The 24,585-nt window shown below is 37.5% G+C and overlaps 1 protein-coding gene across 1 annotated transcript; it reads left to right on the top strand.

Moving 5' to 3' along the window:
• Positions 1 to 20,529, top strand: Ntmt2 (N-terminal Xaa-Pro-Lys N-methyltransferase 2). Its single transcript, XM_048357318.1, has 4 exons — positions 1 to 328; positions 13,306 to 13,481; positions 19,008 to 19,257; positions 20,028 to 20,529. Exons 1-4 carry the CDS (start codon positions 175 to 177, stop codon positions 20,297 to 20,299), a joined length of 852 nt encoding a protein of 283 aa, XP_048213275.1. The 5' UTR covers positions 1 to 174; the 3' UTR covers positions 20,300 to 20,529.
• The last annotated feature ends 4,056 nt before the right edge of the window (positions 20,530 to 24,585 follow it).

The raw sequence follows: 24,585 nt of genomic DNA, 5'->3' as shown, positions 1-24,585 counted from the left end.
CCCTGTCTGTTGCCCCTCCCTCTATGCCCCATGACGGCTTGTCCTGATATAGATGGACAGGGGACTGGTTTAAAATGTCAGTCTCAAGTTCTTTTAGGAAGAGAAAGCTAATTCAAAGAAACAGCCAGACAAGTGGTCCTTTCTCCACAAGAATAATTATTATTCTCCTTCGCCATGGCCCACCTGGGAGCCCATTTTGCCTTTAGATCCCGCTGGCAGAAGACGGATGATGAACTCTGTCGACATAGCATGTCCTTTATCCTTCACAAAGCCATTCGTAATGACTTCTTTCAGAGCTATCTCTACCTGCTGGAGAAAATTCCCCTGGGTAAGTGAGTCACAACTATTAGTTAAGGGACAAGGAATGACTGAAGGGATTGTGTGAGGTTGAGAGATATTTGGAAGAGAAGTTAGAACAAGGATACTTTTCAGATACACACACATACACAGTCAATGTCAGTGTGCTGAAATCTTTCAATGGCATTCTTTAATGGAGAGTCTAAGTTCAAGTGCTGCCTGGCCAGGCCAGCCTCTATTTTGGGATGACTTTGCTTCTCTGGGTGTCAGTTGCCTGGGTATTAGGCCTAGACAAACTTACTTCTTGAGTTTTGGACAATATATTTAATATTTGCAAAAGCTAGAGTTGAACAAATTAGGCAATTCAGAGATGAGAGGATTTCTTCAATATTACAACAAGCAAGAGTTGAAAAGACAAACAGGATCTGATGTGCTTAGTGTGTGTGCTTACTGTGTGTGTGTGTGTGTGTGTGTGTGTGTGTGTGTGTGTGTGTGTGTAACCTTCTCTAGGTTTCCTGAGTCACAAATTCAACCAGGGAACCTGAAAGGAGGCTACTTTAGTTTAGTCTTTGAATAAGAAGGACAAAACCTGAGGTAGTAATGTGTCTCCATTTTCATTATTTCCTCTAATTTTCAAAGAATAAGACAACAGAAAAACAAAAGGTTTATCTGGTTTGTATATACTACTTTTTCTCATCCTCTGTGAAAGTAGTTACTTCAGTACACTAAACACCACTGAAGAGGAAACAACTTATGATTAAAGACTGATGTAGCACCCCTCCTTTTTGATTTATATTTTCTCCCAATGAAAGCAGGAATGCTGTGTCTCAGTCCTGGTCTGTTTTCTTAGGGCTGTCTGAAAGCCCCATTGTATAATTGCTGTGGCCAGTTTCCAGCTGTGGAAAGGGCTATATAGTTCTTTGTATTGAATTCAAGAAATTCGATGTTAGAAGCCCAACAAAGTCTCATTTTATAAACCCATTTCTAAGGCATTTTTAATTCTATGCATTCAAATACCCACATCTCATATTTATACAGCTTTCTTATAAAAACCATTCTCCCATCTATGACTTTATTTGATTCTCACAGCTATCTATAGGATAAAATAAATATCAACTCTTTTCTACTTCTGTTTTCCTACCATCTCATTTCAACTTCATATTTTTTTTCAAATTAGAAAAAGCAGAGGTAATGCTATCTAATCTAGAAAGATTATTACTAAGGAAGAACTAAACTCCAGCACTCTCTGTCCGATGTATTATACTGCCCAAGAGTAATTATTTTAGGGTATATAATATGTCTCATGTATATCCAAATGGAAAAATTAGAGTAATTCATTTGGAAGTGGTGGTGTCATGTACATTGACAAAGCATTGCTTTTCTAGAAATACCTTTCAGGACATGATTCTATAACAGCCATTTAGTAGTAGCTTCAGTTATACTAGACAAGAGAAAGCTATCAATTACAATACCTGAGAAGAGACTCACTAAAGGGTAGACGACTGCCAGAATTCAAAATGATTACTAGAGAGAAAAAAGATTCAACTTTGAAAGTAGCTGGAGGTGAGTTCTAAACATGACAAATTACAAGAAAACCAGTTTGCAAGGAAGAGACTGAAAGTTAGCCTTGCCTTTAATCTCCACCCTTCTTTTTCCCCCCACTAAAATCATTTTTTCCTTTATGATTAAATTTTTTCCTTTATGATTACAATGATGGTTCTTTAAAAAAAACACTATTTTATTGGTAAAATATTGCATGGAAGCCCAAAGGAGAAAGTGTAACTTCTTGGCTTATGACTGGGGATATAGTCTTTTCTTTATATATGTCCTAAAGCTCACCAAGGGATCCATAGACTTGTATAGCATGCATAGGTGGGTCCATAAACACAGCTTGAATACCATTAGCCTGCTCCAAGAAAAAGTTGATTTTATTTTACTTAGTTTCAGTTTTCCATAAAGGAGCATTGCTTATATTTTTTATTCTGATGATGTAGCCTGGGCATAGTTTTCCCAGAGAATCACAGAGTTAGTCCCATATACAATGTCTCTTTGATGATAGAACTTGAAGATTACATTAGTTGGACCAGGCTATGCTGCAATAACAATGAATTCTTGAAATTTGATTGGCTGAACACCTACATCTACTCTGCTACATAATTGTTTCCATGCTTTGTTGAAGCAGAGGAGCAGGCTATATTTTGCACAGGCATTCAGGGATCTAGGATGACTTTGTTTCCATCAGCTAGAACATCACTGGTCCCCCAAGTAACAGAAAATTGTGGCTAAAGGCTTGTCTATTAGCTTTGAATACTTTGGCCCAAAAGGATAGATATTATATCCATTTAGAATCCATTGCCCAGAAATAATATAATTCTGGAAAATGAGAAGGGAGCATATGCATATTTGATCATTAAATGTTGTAAGGGGGGGAAAACCCATACTTTTAGAGAAAGCTATATCAGATGCTACTTTCTGGTCTCTTTAGTTGTTTTCAACGCAAGAGAAATTTGTGGAATTCTCATTGTTGTACAAAATACTGTACATTGGAGAAGATTCAATACTAACATGATACCCTCTATTATTATTCAAGATTTAAAAATCTGGTAGTGGAAAAGAATCTATGAATAACTTTCTACTTCTCCTTAAAAGCTTTAAATTAAGGGAGAAGGGAAGGCAATCTGCCAGCTCTCTAAGCAGATTATTTAGTATATGTCATTTCTGTCCCATGGCAGAAACGGACTGTTCAGGAGAAAGTAAACACTTAAATTCCATGCCAGTATGGCTTTTATTCAATAAAAGGCTTTGCCAATCTGATCAATTCATTTAAATTTTGTTGTTTTTGACTCAGAAGTTCATACCATGCTCACAGATTACATTTGCACGCATCAGTTCCTCTTCTAGATTCCAGTGTTAATGAGAATAGAGCCTTATCTAATTTTCCCTCTTCTAGATCTACATATTTAGCATTTACTATGGTTCCTGGCACACAGAAAGGATTCATTAAATATCTGTTAAATGAATGAAATGTTCTCCTACTAAGAACAAATTGCATTGCATTGCACTAATAGGGAATTGACCTCTGTAAGTGACTAAAGTCTATGAGCATCATTTTCTTCAAAACTGTAGCAGGGATATTTGAAGGATTAAATGCAGTATAAACGTAAAACATCTCCAATAAGCACTAATGTTTTTCTTTCCTTCCTCAGAATCAGAGCTTTTCTGAAATCATCATGTAGCATTTTCTAGAACAGGCATTATTGAAGACAATAAACTTAATTCGTTTTGCATGAGTTTTCGGGCTGCAGCAGATAGTGGGCTCTTTAAGGTTGGAAATAAAACTCAGCCAACAGAGATGTTCCCTTCTCAGCTTTGCAGAGGTGTTTTAGAGCTGGCTTCCCCTACTCTTGATGATTTCAAGACTTCATAAAAATGAAAATAAAGCCCTTCTTTCAAAGAAAAAGTTGGGGACCCCCTCCCAGAGAGTCTGCACAGAGAGTTAGTTGTTTGAGGGCAATTATGGAAAGAGCTGTGGTTAACCAGACTCTTTGATTCTGTCTTTCCTTCCTCTTTCTCTCTAGCTGCCTGTGGCAGGCAGGCAGTCTCACTCTAGCACACTCTGTGGTGACAATCAGTCATGGAGAAATTTGCTAAACCATCCTTGAGCAGCCTCAGAGATTTATGGAATACCAACCCAGGATTATACATAGCTAAAAGTCTCCAATGAAAGATTTAGAGATATTGTGAAACATAACAGATTTTCGGGGGGGGGGGGGAATGGAAACAAGCTGATCAGTGTTCTCAGTGTTTCACATTGATTATCTCAATTCATCTATATAACCTCTCTATCAGGTGTATTGTTATTTTGATCATCTTATTATTTGAGGAAATGCTACACAGGAGTTAAATGACTTGTTAAAGATTTTGTGGTGGCACAGGGAGGGGCAGGCTTAGTACCCAGGCAATCTTTTTAACCAATATATCATACCTATATAACCACTATATCATACTATATCATGCCTCCCATATGAGCAGGAGTTAGATTCATGTGTGTAGCAATGGTATTGTTAGTGTGTATATGTGCATATATGCACATATGCATATGTCATCTATATATTTTATATATTTATGATATACATGTGATATATATACTACATTTTACATATATAATATGTATTATATTTTACTAGAATGAAAAGATAGTCTATGCAAAGTATTAGCCTTCTATTGTGAGTAAGATAGGTAATCCCGTGAATAAAATAGACAGTTGGAAGCATGGAGTGAAAAGAATTTCCAGACATGGCTATTTGTGAACAAATAAGAAGTAGAACAGGAAAACAAGTCAATATGAATCTTTAGTTTATCTGCCAGTACTTAATGGTACTTTTCTATGGCCAGATTAGTGATGCTTATATAAACTAACCAGTAATTCTTTTAGCAGCAGTCACATTTCTGAATACATAGACTGCAGTAAATACCCATTAGTTGTTTGATTGAATAAGAATCAAGGACATTATTACTTAGGATTCTATGTGGTTTAGCAGGAAGACCAAATGTTTGCTATAACTCTTCTTAGTCTTTCTCAGCCTCTTTTTATCCATTTGTAAAATGATAACTATAACTCCAGTCTCATAGGGTTACAAGAATAAACCCTGTAGGACTAAATGTCAGTAGTTCTCTCTTCCTGGTCTCTTTTCAGAAGACCTCTCAGAAGAAGAAATTAAGAACAATAGTTACACCTTTTCTATTACAATTAAGCAACAGAGTTAACAAAAATATTTTCTATAGAACAGTTCAAAATTCTACAGTGTAATTCACCATAGAGCTATTAGCATTTTCAAATTGATTTCATCCCTGTGGTCAGCACTGCTACATAACTCATTGCCCAGTTTTAAATTTCTCAGATGTTATTGTTGCCTTTGCAGTGTAAATACTTCAAGATCACTTCTCTCTTTAGAAAAATGAAGAAAAGAGAATTTTCCTTTTTATTTAGCAGACATACTTTCAGGTGAGAATGTGAGATGGATAAAGCCTGGGGTTTGGATTCAAATAGGCCAGTTGTGTCACTTCCTAGCTGCCTGACCTTGGAAAATTTAGTTTACCTCTAACCTCCTTGATTTCTTTTTAGAACGTGTAAATAACATTTATTTAAAATACTCAGTTACATGTAAATACTTTGCATGACCATTGAATACATGCATGCTTAATCACTGATAGTTGCTACTTTTAAAATTATTTCAGTATGCCTAATTAGGAGGGAAGATTTCATAAACCAAAGCTGTGACTTGTGTGAGCTTCTGCCAACTTTTCCCCCAAGCCACTCACCACTTTGTTGAACCTATATACTGTTCAAAGAACAAATGTTATCATTTATTGAATCATCATTCAAAGAAGTCCTACTTCAATTTGAGTATAATGGGAAGTGCTGAGATTACAAAGAAAATAAGATATAGCATAGACTGCTAATTCATCTTCAGATCCTGAGATGGAAAAATTTTCCCATAAAAAATGGGTCTCCATATCTCTACTTGACTTCTGTTCTTGTCAAATTTGATCGTAGGTCAGGCAGGGTGTTCAACAAGGACCAGAGAGGTAGGAAGAGACTCAGCAAGTAGGTAGGAGGCAAGATATATGGTGGGAGCATGAAGGGGTCCCTTGCTCTACTGGAGAAAATGTATTATTCTTCTTCACTTTTGGCTATCTCACTTACATTGTAGCCTGAAGAAAAACAGTTGACTTGAAAAGGAAAAAGTCTCTTCAAGCCTTTCATTATTTTAGGGATAAGGAAAACCAGACACAGCTCACATCAAATGGAAATTTAGAAGGACTTTGAGAAATTTAATACTTGATCATGATAACTTTCTAATATCTTGGGACATCCATATCTTTGGATTTCACAAGAAATACTGGTACAATCCCACCTCTCCTCTTCCTCCTGTGGGTAAACAAAACATAGTGAAGGAGAGGGTGGTATTTATTGAAGTTCTATTCTTTTTTTTTTCTTTTTTGGCACTACTAGCATTTGAACTCAGGGACTTACATCTGCTTGGCTTGCTTGGATGATGCTCTACAAGTTGACCCACCCCTCCACTCAAGTATTTTTGCTGGTTATTTTGGAGGTAGATTCTAGTGAACTTTTCTACCAAGGCTGGCATCAAACTAATATCTTCTGAATCCCAACCTCCTGAGTAGCTACGAATACAGACATGAGTCATGAATGCCTTGCTTTGATTCTAAGCTAAGAACTCTACTAGGTCCTTTCAATGACACTACCTTACTAATCTCAACATGTGCTATACATATTATTGCCTCATTTTAGAAGAAGAAACTGATTATGTGAGTTGTGTAACCTACTTAATACCACAGAACTAAGTAGTGTTATGTGGCAAGCAAACCCATGGTTGTCTTACTCTAGAACTTATTTCTTTTATTCCTTCCTCCTTCCTTCTTTCTGCCTTCTCTTTATCTCCCTCTTTACTTCTCTGCCTCCTTTCCTTATGCCTATTCCTTCTTTCCTTCCTTTCTCTCCTCTCCTCTGCTCTCCTCTCCTCTCCTCTCCTTTCCTTTCCCCATTATCATCTTAATAGCCAAACTGGGAAGTACTCATCTGTACACACAGAAAGTCTTTCCCTTCGGAAGAGCATCTCCTAATTGAGCTAAGTTGGTTAAATGTTCTTTGCCTGAAGTCATTTCAAAATGACTGCTTAAATCTGGGCCATAGTCTCTGGAGGAGATTTAGGTTAATATTCAGTTGACATACCAGTCCAATTCTTAGAATACGTCTCCAAAATAACAAGTAAAAAGCTGGGCTGGAGGTATGGCTCAATAGATTGATATAAAATTTGATATCCATCTATATAGAAGATATCATAAACTCAGAAAATACTGTCTGAAAAAGGGACGAGGAAGAGAATAATAAGATTGTTATGAAGGGGGTGAATGTGTTCAAAGTACACTGTGTACATGAATGGATATACAATGGAACCTCCTCATATTATAAATATTGTTAACTTGAAAAATAAAAATAAAAGATTCCTAGTTTTATTAATTTCCTTTCTCTATTGAAAACTTAATTAATATTGCCTTGAGTATTTGAAGCTATCTCTCATATTGGGTCAATATCTTCTTTCAGATTTATAATAAGATTTTGAGTTATGACTTTCTCAAAATTTTTATATCAAAAGACAGTAAAGGTCATCATGCAGCATGTCACCTCAAGGTACACCCCATTTGTTTGTACCTGAGAGACAGAAGCTGAGAGGTAGAGCAAGACAATTTTTTAGCTACCTGCAAAACACTTCTTCAATTGAAATATTGGGAAAGTTGGTATTTTATCTGGATGGTCCATACCATGAGAAATTCTTTTCCTTTGAACATTTCACTAACCCAAACCAAAAACATTCTTCATGGCTGAGATCTTTTTGGAATCTTTCTCTAATTGCTTCTACTTACAGGCATCTACTGAGCTCCCAGGACAACTGTGGTAACATTCATTGGACATGCAGCAATATATGACTTCATTTTTCCTTTCTAGGTTGTAATCTTCATAAGTGAGAGATTTGGCCTTATGTATCTTGTTTCCTGGGGGTTGTGTTTGTACTTGATGATGAAATAATACTGAATTGACTCTTGATGTACACACTTAGATAGTCATCTGTCTTAGCAAGTTTATATAATCTTTTTTATCTCTTTCAGGGAAAATGAACATGTACTTTCGTTTTCTTTATGTATCAAGGAAACAAAATACTCAGAAGGTCTTCAGGAGTTTAGCTCATAAAGAAATACCATATTATACCAAGAACTACCAGAATGCCTATTTTCTGTCTTAGTTGGCCCCCAAGTCTCACTGTGGCATTGCAATTTCATAAGAACAAGACATTACATGTATTTCTATAGCCAAAAAGACATGAGCTGATCATGGATTGTTCTATCTAAGTCAACATTCACCAGTACAGGATCTCTCAGGAAGGGACACCTTGGGTTTGGCTATGACACCTCATATATCTTTTTTAATGAAATGCATCTGTCAGGTGAAAATGAGAACTCAAGCCTATTACGGTAAAAGCCCACCTATTGAGGCAGACACCTGCTGAGCTGAGCATTCACGTGGGGTCTAAATGTTTCTGGCATACTGGACCATTACCATGTCCAGATTTAGGGTTTTAATACACTTTACCAACTAGTTGACTTAAGCAGGTGATGATGACTGTGGCTGCTTTGCTCCTTGAGAAAAGCATTGAGCTGTGTCTGGCCAGTTATCCCTGAGCATCATTCAATCCTGGGATGATTCTGGGATAATTCTGAGTTCCTGGGATGAGTGTGACTTAATGTGAGGAACTCAGAATTTAGGACAGTCATATTATTGATATGGTGAGAACCAAGATGATCATTTCTAAGCATTTATCAAGCCACAAATTTATTTCTTATACAATACTAAGTGCTAAGGAAGGAGAACTGTTGTGGGTCTGTGCTTCCTACTTTCCTTCCTTCCTTCCTTCCTTCCTTCCTTCCTTCCTTCCTTCCTTCCTTCCTTCCTTCCTTCCTTCCTTCCTTCCTTCCTTCCTTCCTCCCTCCCTCCCTCCCTCCCTCCCTCCCTCCCTCCCTCCCTCCCTCCCTCCCTCCCTCCCTCCCTCCCTCCCTCCCTTCCTCCCTTCCTTCCTTCCTTCCTTCCTTCCTTCCTTCCTTCCTTCTTCCTTCCTTCCTTCCTTTCGTTATTTTTTGTGCCAGTCTCTGGGCTTGGACTCAGGGCCTGAGCACTGTCCCTGGCTTCTTTTTGCTCAAGGCTAGCACTCTACCACTTGAGCCACAGCGCCACTTCTGGCCATTTTCTATATACGTGGTGCTGGGGAATCGACCTACTTTTCTTTAAAAGGAGAGTCCTACTTTTAATTTTGTATTTTCTTTTTAAATAGCTAATTTGCGTGTTAAATGACAAGAAGCTTCTATGCATTTATTGGCACACTTTTAAAGGATTCATATTTTAATAATAAAATTCACTATATAATTGTACATATGGGGACAATACTATATGATATTGTTGGTCTCCAGAAAATGATTTATATGGAAACTGATTCTTTTTTTTTTTTTTTTTTTTTTTTGCCAGTCCTGGGGCTTGGACTCAGGGCCTGAGCACTGTCCCTGGCTTCTTTTTGCTCAAGGCTAGCACTCTACCACTTGAGTCACAGCGCCACTTCTGGCCATTTTCTGTATATGTGGTGCTGGGGAATCGAACCCAGGGCCTCATGTATATGAGGCAGGCACTCTTGCCACTAGGCCATATCCCCAGCCCTGGAAACTGATTCTTGCAACCCTTTCAGAATCTTCATTATTATTCAGGGTCCAAACATTCATTCTAGTGTCTTCCAGTTGGAAAATGCTATGTACTTCCCTAGAGGGAATGTAGTCATAGCGAAGGTCAAACAAGTGCTATTTACTAGACTTCTAATTTTAGAGTAAAAATTTGAGACTATGTAGTTTTTCAGTTTAGGGGTAAGCAGTACCCTAAGTACTAAGCAGTCTAACATCACAATTTTGAGGTAATCTACAGAAAATTTTCTTAGTTAAGGCTAAATTTTTTCTTTAGATTCCTTCTACTCAGAACTATGCCATATGTTGGTTTGCTTAATATCATCATCAATACTTTTGAAGCAAATAAGTTTGCCTAGAGCTTCCAACTTTCTTTTATTTTGGCAATGCTGATTAAAGAGATGTCTTCTTTAGAATATTACTAATGTCTCCCTGCTTATTGGCTACTTTGTCTATTACTTGGAATCAGCTATGTTTCCTCTTATAATGAACAAATGTCTTCCCAGATCTGATGAATAACTGTCATTTTGGGATTTATTTTCAATGAATTCCCAAGTTAACTATAGCATTTTTCACCAAGCACCCTCTCTTGGTTTTAGCCCTCATTTTCCTGGAATATAGCTTCAAGAAATTTCTGAAGAATGAATCTATAGAAGTAAATACCATTTAACAGCTTAAATGGGTATTAAACTTAGGACCAAAACTTATTTTTTCTTCATCATTGCTTCTCAGTGTTTCTGACGAGATTTGTAATAGGAAACCTATTTTAGCCCATTAGCACAGAATTGTTGAGTACTATGCAGCATGCCATTTAAATTTGAATTTAATATAATCAACAGTATATGTCATATGCATTGCATAATATTTTGTAAGTTATACTGATAAATTATTCACTATTAACCTAAATTGCAATTCTAACTTTGAACCTTTTTATTTTCAAATCTGGCAATCCACATGAAGGCCAAACACTTTTTCCCCTTTAAATGGCTTTATAATCTTCTTATAACCTTTTTTGTTTTGAAAGTCTAAAGAATAAAAATAAAATTGTCTTTAAAATTGATGCTCATCATCACTTCTCGTATTTAACAATCTTTTCCAGCTCTGAAAATTTCCTTCTAATATTTCTGTAATAATTTGCTTTCTGCCTTTTTTATTAGTTGTCTAACTGGCTTGATGGTAGACCTCATAGATTAAATCTACGAGGGTCTCATCTTTATACTTCTGTCTTTAATAACTGCCTTTTTAGTTTTATATTCTGGAAATGTATTCAGTGTTATATTCCAAGGATTTGGGTAAGGAGAACATTAATGTCTAAGATCTTTGTTAGATTTTTGAATTGTTATTTTCTTGGTTTGTTATCTTGGATTGATGGATGTTTTCATTCATTTATTTCTTCAAGGATATGAGTCCCCCTTCCGCCTTTGGTTTAAACTCTCGTCTACCTTTTTTTTCTTTTTAATTAATTTACTTATTTATATTTACTCTTTTTATTGTAAAGGTGATGTATAGAGGGATTATAGTTATATAAGTCAGGCAATGAGTACATTTACTTTTTAAAAAATAGTAATTACTTATTTATTGTCAAAGTGATGTACAGAGGGGTTACAGTTTCATATGTAAGGCCATGGGTACATTTCTTGTACTATTTGTTACCTCCTCCCTCACTTCCCCCTCCCCCTCCCGTTTCCTCCCCTCCCATGAATTGTTCAGTTGGTTTACACCAAATTGTTTAGCAAGTACTGCTTTTGGAGTCATTTGTCTTTTTATCTTTTGTCTCTCAATTTTGATACTCTCGTTTTCTCTACTACTTCTATTTCCTTTGGGATTAGTTCTGTTTATTTATCTTAATCTTTTTCTTTCAGGGTGGTATTTTACTCTCATGAGTTTGGAGATCATTTTCATCTCCATGTAGGAATAAAGTACAACGTAAATTATTATAGGCAATGGATAACTGTTCCTTTGTTTCTCTAAATAGAAAGAACAAGAAGTACATGTGTAGTAAACCTGCTTGGACTCTAATGAATGTGATCATGTGAGTGTATGAAATTTTCTTAAGTATGTAGAGTTTAGGATCCAGTACCAGAGGATAATTCTCCTTTGGCTATGCATTTATTTTCCTACAAGAAACATATTTCTCCTCTACTTTGATTACAGCTGTGTTGCCTTTGCTGCCAGAAGGGTGCACTTGTCCCTTCACCTTTGTGTTCTATAGACTAACTTTTGATGAACTACTTTATTACTATTATTATTGTTGTTATTGTTATTATGCTTCTAGTTTCCTTCTGCTTTCATTCCATTTGCTCTAAATCTGGAATGTAATTTTCTCTTGTAAACATTTTGGTCTGCATTTTTTTACTTTGTTTTATTTGCTTTTTCACTATTAGGGATCTTTTGAAATCATGAAGCCATCAGCAATCTCTTCTCATTTTCTTTAGTATTATGAGTTTCCTCTACTACAGACATTGTCAGAAAGCCCTAGAGAGAGGGAAGACAAGGGCATGAACACAGCCTACAAGGCTGAAACAGAAAGACCTGCCATTTCCATTTCCTTTTTAATGTCATCTAAGGAAATTATATTGTATTATAAGTGAATTCTGCTTTACAAAACATACTTAAATGTACTTTCATTCACCATTCAGAAGAACATGTGTTTTCCTAAAAAGGAGTATCTTGAAAGCAATACCTCCTATGTGCTTTTTTTTTTTTGGCCAGTCCTGGGGCTTGTACTCAGGGCCTGGGCACTGTTCCTGGCTTCTTTTTGCTCAAGGCTAGCACTCTATGACTTGAGCCATAGCGCCACTTCTGGCCTTTTCTGTTTTATGTAGTGCTGAGGAATGGAACCCAGGGCTTCATGTATATGAGGCAAGTACTCTGCCACTAGGCCATATTCCCAGCCCTCTATGTGCTTTTAAATTACAAAATGACACAGAAATATGTGAATGTGTGTAGTAAACTACCTGCTACAAACTAACCCATTCCCTTCAATAAATATAATTTATCTTTTTATTCTTTTATTTTTAGAAGATAGAGTGCAAGTGCATTAGTGTTATATTATATGGCTGTACAGATATATGGGGATTAGTCTTGCTTTAGAAAGAAATGACAGGGCTGGGGATATGGCCTAGTGGCAAGAGAGCTTGCCTCGTATACATGAGGCCCTGGGTTCGATTCCCCAGTACCACATATACAGAAAACGGCCAGAAGTGGCGCTGTGGCTCAAGTGGCAGAGTGCTAGCCTTGAGCAAAAAGAAGCCAGGGACAGTGCTCAGGCCCCGAGTCCAAGGACCAGGACTGGCCAAAAAAAAAATGACAACATAAGTATACCAGCTTTGTGATTTGAAGTCAACATTAGTGAGACCATTACTGTAGAGTACTTGTTGTTTGGAGAAAAAAATTCAATATCAAACTGGTGAGATTCTTCTTTCTATAGTTAGACTTGAGAAATACAGTGGTAAGTCATGTCTATTAAACTATGCGACTTATAGATGAAATTTCTGACAAAATGTGGTTTAAGACGTTTTCTTGGTGTCACACAGCATACAAATCCCTGAGTTAGAACTTAAACACAGGCCTACTAATTCCAAACTAATGTTTTTCCTCCACAGCTCAATTTCATGGGCTTATAAGAAGAAATTTAACACATGATAAAATTGAGCTTGTTCTATGTATGAATATTAATAACTATTAAACATGTTCTATTTGCAGTAAAATTGTATGCTTTAACAAGCCAAGTCATTGATGGTGAGATGCAGTTCTATGCAAGAGCTAAACTTTTCTATCAAGAAGTACCAGCCACGGAAGAAGGCATGATGGGAAATTTCATTGAACTATCCAACCCAGATATCCAGGCCTCTCGTGAATTTCTTAGGAAATTTGTTGGGGTGAGTTATTTTATTGAAGCTTGAGAAGAGGGTAAAATCCTTGCAAATATTGAACTTATAATGTTTCTTGGTCGTCACTTAAGTCAATTTAAATTTCTTTTGTTCAGGAAACTGTTTAGCCTGGAAGCCTGTTTTAAGATGCTCAGAAAGGAAGGAACTTATCAGATCTCAGGTTTATCTCATTTGGCTTCTCAGGCTCCTAACACCGGCCAGTCTTGCATGCTTCAGGGGAAGGTATACTAGCAGCGAGACTATTACTATCTGAAGATTAGGAAAACATGTCTTTTATAGTTTCAGAGATAGTTAACACCAGATGGTTAGTGAGAAATCATGATTTTTTTGTTGTTGTTGTTTGTTTTTTAGGATCTTGAGTTGATTTATTGCTTTTCCCACAGTAAAATCTTATGTAGTAGGAAATTGCGTGCTTATGTGGAATTTAAAAATAAAGGATGATATAATACCTTAGCACCATTATTTTATACATAATTCAGGTTTCTCTTGAAGGTATATGATCCATTTGTAGTCCTGATTTATAAGGAGCCTTTACTTTCTTTTGTTTGGGTCATAAATAAATAGTCAAGTGGAGGGGCCAAAGCCTTGGACTCTAAAATCATCATGATTCTTTTATCTAATGTATAAACAAGCCTGGGCTTGTTACATACATGCATTAGGCTGCAGTTTTCTTATCTGTGCCTATGGCATGACAGAGCCTGACACAAAGAACAATGAAAAGATAAAATGCGACAACACATTAGATATCTGCTTTAGTACAGGTAATGAACATGTAATAAATCTAATTTATAGCTACTATTACTAAAAATAAGAGGTCATATATAGCATTCATTATATTTTAAGACACTTTGTTTAGTTGTTAGAACAGACTAAACCCCCACAATAAAGATACTATTGGTCCCACTAAAGATAAACCTTATTTTATAAACAACGTTGTTTTAATTTTGTTACAAACCAAATTGCTTCATATTCCAGCTTTTCTTCATATTGTATAAACCTTTTGCCTTTCACAAAGTCTTTTGTTGAAGATTAGGAGTTCATCTTATGCTGACAAAAGAAAACCATAAATATTTGGTTTTGGAGTTAGACTATGAACCTCCTCAGAAGCATAGCAGGAACACAATCCTTAGTGTTGAGGTGACCCCGACTTCCTGGAGTACCTAGTGCCTGAAAATCAAGCCTGGCAGGAGAGAAAACACAACCAGGATAAGATTCCTGAGGCCAAAGTATTTGTCAGATAGAAGTTACCTTCATAAAGCCTGGGAAGCCTAGGGATGTGACTATGACTGTCTACAGTCAGATGACCTAAGGTATTTCTAAATCAGTGCTGCTGACTGATTTTATGAGATGCTAGTTCTAAGATGGGCCATCACACTACTAAACACTTGAGTGCTAAGTCTCACTTATTCTTCAAAATTCTTCAAGGTATTATTGTTAGCTTCCTTCATATAGGTGTAGCAACAGGGGTTTAGAAAAGTTCAGGAAGGTGTCATTGTTGCAGTTCCATAAGAGACAGAACTGAAACTTACTCCCAGCCCCCAAACTCCCTGCCCCCCACCCCCCCAATCCTGCCTTTCTTTCTTTTCCCTCCCTCCCTCCCTCCCTCCCTCCCTCCCTCCCTCCCTCCCTCCCTCCCCCCCCCCCCCCCCCTCTCTCTCTCTCTCCACCATGGACCTTAACTTTCCTTTATTCTGATTCAAGCACTCCCTCCTGCTTGCCTTGTGGTCAGGCTGACTTTGATCCTGAGCATTTCAGAAGCTTAGTTAGTAATCCAGCTGTCTTGTCACTTGCTGTGGAATGCCAAACTGACCACAGGGAGGCTGATCAGACTGAGCCCAGCAGCAAGCCCACAGACCTGGGAAAGGAAATAGTCTTATGCTTGCATGTTTATATTGGAAAAGAAGCAGCCTGCTCCTTTCAAATAAATAGGAGTTCTTAGTAGACAAGGCTCATTGTAAAGCTGTGACCTCTGACAAAGTACAAACATGGTCTTTTTAAAGGAATGATATTTTAGTACTTTGACCTTAATAATCTGCTAAATTAGTATCTAGGTCATGAAACAAGGAGTTAGGGAATATGAATATCTGACATGATTTATTGTGTCAACTGGGAAAAGGCAGATTGTTTCATTTAAAGTTTTGCTTTCCTTTCAACACTTAGCGACATGGGATAGTGAGGAAAGCTGTTTAATAGAGTTGTAAATGCATTTACTTTAGCAAATATACAAATGGTACCACCAGCATATCTATACCTCCCATCAGTTTTAGATTTCTAGTGGGGGAAAGTAGCAATTCATAAAAAGTAATGAGTATTTGATGTTATTTATGTTTGATATTTCAAATCTTTTGTTATTTCAAAACATCATATATGAGACTGCTGACTAAACAATGTAACTCTAACTTACTATGTTCCTAAGGTTTTACACAGTGGCACAGAGCCCTTTCATTTAAGCTTTCAACTCTCCTGAATAAGCTAAAAATAATATTCTCTAAAATAAAAGATATAGGCTGGGTGCTAGTGACTTATGCCTTAGCTACTTAGAGGCTGAGATCTGAGGATCACTATTCAAAGCCAGCCAGTGCAGGTAAGTTGGTGAGATTCTTATCTCCAATTAACCACCCAAAAGATGGAAGTGGAGTTGTGGCTCAAGTGATAGAGCACCAGCCTTGAGTGAATAAGCTAAGGATCAGTGCCTAGACCCTGAGTTCAAGCCACAGTACCTGTGGGCACACACACGCCCGCGTGTGCACGCGCATGCACGCGCGCGCGTGCACACACACACACACAAAGCCATACAAACAGAATTGAAATTAAAATGATGAAGTGGTTAAATAATATGTTACTCTTTTATATGAATTCATAAATTTAAGATAGTACAATAAATAAAACTCCTTGTCTTAAAATGGTACATCATATGTAGTTCTAATCTTGTATGTGCAAGGGGCATCCGATTTCAACATAATTACAGCTTGTATAACCAAAGGTCCAAAGTGTGAGAGGTCAGTCTTTAAATACCCCCCCTGACAGGATCTGCATGTGAATGAGAGATTAATAAAGGAACAAAGGGGCCAATACCAGCATATAGGCACCAGTGCTAACCACATAGAATGAAATAGATTGTAGAGTTCTAGGCAATAGATGGGGAAAGGCGGTGGGGGGGGGGGGGGCTCACATTTGAAAGAAAGATATTTTCTTTCTGATTTTAAATAGCAATATTTTCAAAGAATAACTATAATCAAACTCACACATCTAGCTTGGCAGTATGTACTATTTAGAGCATGAGGAATTTCAAGGAAGTTTTATTTCAAAACGTTTATCTCCTCACGAACTCCTTTTCTTAGTATGAAAAAGTAGGAGCTTCCTTGCGAATGATGGGGTGTGAGAGGGGGCTGTCCAGGCCAGATCTTGTCTCACTTCAAACAGAGAAGCTAGTGTTTATGTACTCATTGATTAAGAAAACTAAAAAGTTCAGTTGTTACCATCTTCTTAAAATCCCAAGGCATAGATCTCTATGGTGTCTACCTTATGATCAACTGAGATTTTCATGGCCATGCAAGTATTAAAAATTATAATGAGCATCTCTCATTGAACATATAAATAGTAAAGTCATCTCTAATAGCTTAAAATTAATTTCCTTATGTTTTCTCCCATCTTACATTATAAATTGACTTGGAAATTTTGGGTCTTGCAGTATTTACAATATAAATCTTTAGCCTATAACTTGTTCTGAATTAGTGCAGTTTAAATTACAATATTGAGGGGCTGGGGATATGGCCTAGTGGCGAGAGAGCTTGCCTCGTATACATGAGGCCCTGGGTTCGATTCCCCAGCATCACATATACAGAAAACGGCCAGAAGGGGTGCTGTGGCTCAAGTGGCAGAGTGCTAGCCTTGAGCAAAAAGAAGCCAGGGACAGTGCTCAGGCCCTGAGTCCGAGGCCCAGGACTGGCCAAAAATAACAACAACAACAACAATTTAAATTACAATATTGGGATGAGGAGGCCATCATACTGTAAGCAGACCTAGGAGCATATGGCGATGTGCTTCTCTTTTCTATACTCAATCATAGATCCTTTTCCTGCTGGGTCTGAATAAAACCTTAGACTTTTTAAAGTATAGCAGTAGCTAGATACTACCGAGGTAATCAGAGTTGTAACTTGAGTTGACATTCCTAACATAAAACTGGCTTCAGATTCATACAGTTCCTGTTCAAATTCTACTACTGGCATTAGCTACGTAATATAGAACAGCAGCATTTACTCATCTCCAAAGCAGAAATAATAGCCATCATCTTGTTGAATTTTTCAATTATTGTAATTATTATAGACATAAAGATCTTGCTACATAGAAATATTTGCTTATCGTTCTCTTAAAGAAGCTGTCATTACTGCACTTATTGTTCTTCATTGTACCTTTCTACTATAAGGAAAACCTTTGAATTGAATAGAAGGCAGATTTTTTTTGCTGATATGTCTTTTTCACATGTTTATCTTTGACCCTTAGACATTTTTTTTTGTCCTAGATCCTGAGAAATCAAGAGTAGGCTTTTCCCCTTAAGATCTTAATTGGTAACTTTGAAGATCTTGTTATTTCAATTTCTAGCATAAAACCTATTCAGTAGCTATCCCTGTTTATGAGCAAATAATTTAGACTACCTGAGTCTTACCAATCAGAAGAGATTTTTTTTCAAACAGTGTAGAATCAACTTTGAGAAAGTTTGCATTGACTGAGTCCTCCCTTCCCTCACTACCTTCCTACCTCTAGCTAATGTAACACACTCTCTTTAAAAAAAGAGAAAAATATTTTCAGCAAATATGTAGTTTTGGGTACAAAGAGCAAAAGACATGTTTTGGCATCAAAAATAATGAGAATAATGGTTGAAACTACCCTTTACACCTATGAACATGCTGAGCACCATCAGGACCTGACTGGAGGTACAATTCTACTCAGAAAATGGAACAAAGGGCATTTCTCAGCTCACAGCCTCCCTAGATCCAGTTTAGAAAGACAATAATGAAAGTACAATCATCCCAATATAAAATGCAATGTTTCCACAAGTTTTTAAAGTAACTTTAAAACTTAGACTCTCAGTTCTTGGATCCCATCCTCTCACCTCTCCCCATTTTTAATGTAATTACTGACAGTGCCAGTCCATTTAGCTCTGGACATAATCCAAATTGCACTCACTAAAGTTTTGCTTTCATAGGTATCAATCACTCATTTCTTGAAGAGAACTACCAAGTATTTAAAACTAACACTATTTGAAAAGTTAGTTTGCATTTTTTAAAAGATATACATTTGGGAAAAATTAAAAATAGCACAAGAAATATTTGTATCTTTTTGTTCCATATCTAGATTGTTACAGCAGATATTGACTCTATATTATAGGAACTTAAAGCATGCACTTATGGCATAAAATTGATGCAAGTAAAGTTGACTTAAAGGACGCAATTGTGGTGTCCAAGACTCAGGTGAGTCTCTACTTGAAGTAGCCCACAAGCTATCTTTCTACAGGGGCCAGGGAGAGCTGGAACAGACTGCGCCTTGGACTGTGGCTCTGGGATAGGAAGGGTCAGCAAACATGTCTTGTTGCCGGTTTTCAACAGTGTGGAACTGGTGGACATGATGGAATCATTCCTCCTGGAAGCTCAGAACTACCTGCAGATTGAAGGGGACAAGGTAGAAAGCTACCACTGCTACAGCCTGCAGGAATTTACACCTTCCTTTGGGAGATATGATGTCATCTGGATTCAGTGGGTCTCTGGTTAGTCCTGCATGATATTGCCTCTACTCTTCCTTGCTTTTGTGCTAGAAGAAGTGGATTGTCTGGGCTAACAAGAATATAAGGGGGAGATTTAGCTGTAGTTGTGCTTAGGGTAGATGTGAGCCTTAGGTTTTAGGAAAATTTCTAACAATTCTGGTCTTCCAGATTTCACCCCTGACATAAACTTCTGAATTTTGACAATTCCCACACATAGGGAATGGATCAAATTTTGAGCATAAATTATGAGTAATTATTAAGAACTAATGAATAATTGATTTGGGGGCTAGCATATAATTATTAACATTATTAATATTTAAAGTGGTGCATCCACATATATAGGTGGAATGAGACATGCTTAGATTTAAATGGCAAGGATTGGAACACAAGTGAATTCGATTTTGGTGTTTTGGGAGTTCTCTGTGTGTGTGTGTGTGTGTGTGTGTGTGTGATGTGTGAGAGATAATAGAAATATATGGTTAAAGGACATGGAGGAACAATTTAGATGGATATTATGGCTATGAGGTAGACAAGCCATGCAGTATGATATCTTTCTTAAAGTCAGAGAACAGATCCTTTGAGAAAGGTCTTGCATTCTTTTATCTAAACTTCATATTCTGCAGCTAAGATAGTTCAGGTCTTTAAGTACTTTGTGAACAAGTACTAAGTGAACAAATGGCTGTCCTCCTGATTTTTAGCCTTGTGTTCTTTCCTACTCACCTCCCTCTTTCCTGTTTCATGCTTTCTCCTTATCAACTTGGCCCCACATGTAGGGTACCTGACCGATAAGGACCTTCTTGCATTTCTTTCCCGGTGCTGTGATGGCCTGAAGGAAAATGGCATCATCATACTGAAGGACAATGTGGCTCGGGAGGGCTGTATCTTCGATCTCTCTGACAGCAGTGTGACTCGGGATATGGACATCCTTCAAAGCCTCATAAGGAAGAGTGGGCTGCTAGTGCTGGGCCAGCAGAAGCAAGAAGGCTTTCCAGAGCAGTGCATTCCAGTGTGGATGTTTGCACTGCACAGTGCCAGACATTCCTGATCAGCAGGGGCTTGATGATTAGAGTGGGAAGTGGTGCTTTGGGACTGAGGTGCCTCTCCAAGATGCCTCTTGTAATACTGACAGAAGTAAGGAGAAGGGAGCAGAACGGGTGACTGAAATGGTAGGACACCAGCTGTGAACAAGAAAGCAAAGTGGTAGAACACCATCTGTGAAGAAGAAAGCCAAAGGAGTTCTGGAGTTCAGCCCAGCTACTGGCAGAAGAAGGAAAGAAAGAAAGAAAGAAAGAAAGAAAGAAAGAAAGAAAGAAGAAAGAAAGAAAGAAAGAAAGAAAGAAAGAAAGAAAGAAAGAAAGAAAGAAAGAAAGAAAGAAAGAAAGAAAGAAAGAAAGAAAGAAAGAAAGGAGGGAAGGAAGGAAGGAAGGAAGGAAGGGAAAGAGAGAGGAGAAGGGGAGAGGAGGGAGGAGGAAGGGAAGAAAGAAGGAGGGAGGAAGGAAAGAAAGGAAGGAAGGTGGAAGGAAGGAAAGGAGGAAAGAAGGAGGAGAGAAGGAAAAAAGAAAGAAAGAAACAAAGAAAGAAAGAAAAGAAGGAAGGAGGGAGGAAAGGAAAGGAGAAAGGGAGAAGGAAAGAAGGAATGAAGAAAAGAAGGAAGGAAGAAAGAAAGGATACAATGTGTGCCTAGAAATGATTGATCATAAAGTATGTCCAAGTTTATACTGATGATATAATTCATGTACTTTAATATGCACACATTCAGAAAGGCACAGACAAATGAGATATGCTGTAATGAGACATGGGTTTTCCAAAAGATGGAGTAGAACACCAGGAAAAGTGCTTAAAGAAGTTGCTTGTGAACACCTAAACTGTACAAGTATATATGAAGACAGGAAAAAGAAGCAAAATAAAGGAAAACCTCTGGAAAGTATTTTCTGAATAGGACTTCAGGAGTCCAGAAAACTAGGAAAAGAATGGGTGAAATCAAATTCAAATTTGAAACTTTCTGTACAGAAGAAGCAATTGGCAGAAACAGGAGACAGCCCACAGGATGAGAGAAAATAGCAAAAGTACAAAGAATTCAATTAAAAGTTAACAAAGGGCTAATAGATATGCAAAGAAATATTCAACATTACACATAAAATGAGAATCAAAACAATACTAAGATTTCATCTCACTCTAGTCAGAATGGCCATCATCAAGAAAACAACAATACCGGTGAGGCTACAGGAACAAGTACCTTCATACACACACTGTGGAACAACTATAAAACCACCATGGAAATGAATATGGAGGCTCCTCAGAAAACTACATTATGACCCCACATCATCACTATTGGGTATATGTCCAAACAAAAGTAAGTTAAATACAAGAAAGATATCTGCATGTCATGTGAGCAGTGCTCAGAATAGCCAAATATGTGGAATTAGCCAAAGTCCACAATTGATGAATGGATAAATAAAATATTTATCAATGGAATATTATCAGCCACAAATAGAAAAGAAGTTACGTCATTTGCAGAAATATATATCCAGAGATCATCATGTTGAATGAGATAAACCAAACTCACAAAGTCAAACATTGCATGTTCTCACTCATTTGTGGGCTATGGACCTAGGATGATGACAATGATGATGATATTGCTGGTAATGGTAGTGGAATTTGAATATAAAAGAGTGACTACATAGGACAGGATCAGCGGAGAGGTGGGTAAGGAGGGAATACTAAGGAGTGGTGAAGATCAAAGGGCATTATATGTATGTGTGTTTGTATATATATGTATGTATACCTCATGATAAACACACACATACACATATAAAATAAACCCATCAAATACTGCAAGAGGGGAAGGAGGGAAGAGACAAATGGGAATATGGTGGAGGGGAGTGAACTGGTTCAAATTATACTGTGTGCATGTATGGAGATATCACAATGAAACCCCTCATATTGCAAATATGTTTAACGGAAAAATTAAAAACACTGTTCAAGAAACAGACAAAGAGAAACTATACTCAAATTCTATACTGTCTTGTCACTGATAATTTATGTGATAGAGTAGTCTAGATAAATGGAAGAAAACCTAAATGGGCCCATTTCCTGATGCCAGGCTACCGTATACTTCCTGTCTCTTCCATACTACGAACATCTTCTCTTCATTAAGAAGGCCTAGTGAAACAACCTTAGGAAAACAAGTCTGCCAATTTTGCCTTTAGCCTTTCTCTTGGCAGGAAAAGTACATGGTTTCACTTACTATTTCAGGCCAGGGTTACTACCCTATGATGTCATATGTATCAGATGTGATTTGATAACAGAAGCCAGCATTATGGTGATAGGTGATGGGGAAGTGTCACCTTTCAGGAGAAAATGCTGTACCCTGAGTTTCAGCCTGGGACATGAAAGTAAATGCAACTGATAAATTTAATTTTAGGCACTGCTTCATGGTAGCTGCACCTGAGCTGACTTGATTAAAATAAATATACACTGGAAGGAAAGAACAACAAAGGAAGTGGCAAGGAAATGATCAGACTGCAAATTGAACTAGCTGGGTCTATGTAACGCGTGAAAGGTGTGATGAAAAATAACCTAAAATCAAAATGACAAATTTAATAATTGAATTTTGATCAGCAGAATATGTAAATGTAATTGCTATTTTCTTTAAAACACTCTGATGTCTTCACATTGAAGCACATATATGTGTTTGCTACATCTTGAATCTTCCTTGAAATCCAGAGAACCACTGTAAGTAAAGACTGCCTATGGAATGGATATGAGATCACCATAATTCCAACCTATACCTCTAACATGATTAAAATGATTCTTATAAAACATTTTCTGATGTGTAGAGTTGTCTTGGTAGTATCTATTGTCATTGAGATTATAGAGGCATTTAATTGTCCTATGGATACAAATATATAATCTTCAACTCAGCAAGAAGGGTTGGGAGCATAGCTAAAATGGAAGAAAGACTGTAGCAAATGGCATTACCTTGAGAACAAACATCAGTATTGCCACTCCATCAAGAGAAATTGGAGGGTTATTTGTTCAACAATAGTCCTCTGTAGTGTTAACAATAAGTATAAAGACCAATAGGATGAAAGGTTTTGGAGCCAGATCATGCAGCTTAGTAGGTTAAGTCTGGAGATGTTACTCAAAGAACAAGCAAAAACTCTTCAAGGGTACAAGTCAAAGGACTAAATTTTCTGGTCCTGAGAGTAGAATAAAAAAATGCTGTGTAAGAAAGACAAGTGGGGGGGCTGGGGATATGGCCTAGTGGCAAGAGTGCCTGCCTCATATACATGAGGCCCTGGGTTCGATTCCCCAGCACCACATATACAGAAAATGGCCAGAAGTGGCGCTGTGGCTCAAGTGGCAGAGTGCTAGCCTTGAGCAAAAAGAAGCCAGGGACAGTACTCAGGCCCTGAGTCCAAGCCCCAGGACTGGCCAAAAAAAAAAAAAAAAAAAAAAAAAAAAAGAAAGAAAGACAAGTGGGGGCTGGGATGTAGCTCAGTGGCAAAGCCCTTGCCTAGCAAGTGCAATGTCCTGGGTTCGATTCCCAGTACCCAAAAAAAAAAAAAAAAAAGACAAGTGGGCTGAGACATGCAGCAAGCCAAACATATGGCTCCCCTTTATCAGCACACCTGGAAGCTACTGGTGTAGTCTACATTAGTTACCCAATGCTGGTCCATACTCCAGCTGTCTCACCATCACTTGGGTAAGTTTGTAAGCATGGATTCCAGGCTTCATAACCTTGAGAGCTTGGTTCTATAAAATGGTATATCAGAGAAATTCCATTTGCTTCATAAGTTATCAAATTGGTTTTGGGAACCAGTTTTATTTGACAACTGGTGGAGAAAGGGCTTGTGAAGATGGAACCTTTGCCAAATGAATGCCAATCATTTTAAAATCTTAATTTAATCATATCATATACGACCATTCAGTGATTCCTCATCATCTTTAGCATGGATTCCCATCTCTTCAGAATGTCACATAGAGCCTTCATGTCTAGCCCTGCACCTGCAGCCATATATGATTACAACTTATGACTCAGGCCATTTATAGAGGCTCTTCTTTAGCACAGAAAACTGTTAATATCTTTAATTATTTTTTTTTGTTTTGCTCACAGTACTTAAGTGTGGCTGAATCTTGGAAACTTCGCTCACCTTTCCCATTTCAGCTGCTGAGATAAGTGCCTTCAATTTCTGCTACCACCTGCTTCCTATATTCCCCCATTTATTATGTGGTGTCATGGTTATCTACTGACTTCCCATTTCATCTATTACATCTTCAGTTTATTGAGGGAGTCTCATGGTTAGTGTCTTAAACTGTTATACATCT

This window comes from Perognathus longimembris, chromosome 11 (assembly GCF_023159225.1).
Source record: "Perognathus longimembris pacificus isolate PPM17 chromosome 11, ASM2315922v1, whole genome shotgun sequence".
In the NCBI taxonomy this organism is placed as follows: domain Eukaryota; kingdom Metazoa; phylum Chordata; class Mammalia; order Rodentia; family Heteromyidae; genus Perognathus; species Perognathus longimembris.
Note: the sequence above shows the minus strand (reverse complement) of the source record. Positions and strands in the feature narration are given on the sequence as shown.

What these genes read in the sequence shown, in the direction of transcription:
- Ntmt2 (XM_048357318.1), top strand. Translation starts at nt 175, where the DNA reads ATGGCCCACCTGGGAGCCCATTTTGCCTTTAGATCCCGCTGGCAGAAG. An exon ending in GCTGGAGAAAATTCCCCTGG is followed by an intron (nt 329 to 13,305) that starts GTAAGTGAGTCA and finishes TTCTATTTGCAG; the next exon opens with TAAAATTGTATGCTTTAACA. An exon ending in CTGGATTCAGTGGGTCTCTG is followed by an intron (nt 19,258 to 20,027) that starts GTTAGTCCTGCA and finishes CCCCACATGTAG; the next exon opens with GGTACCTGACCGATAAGGAC.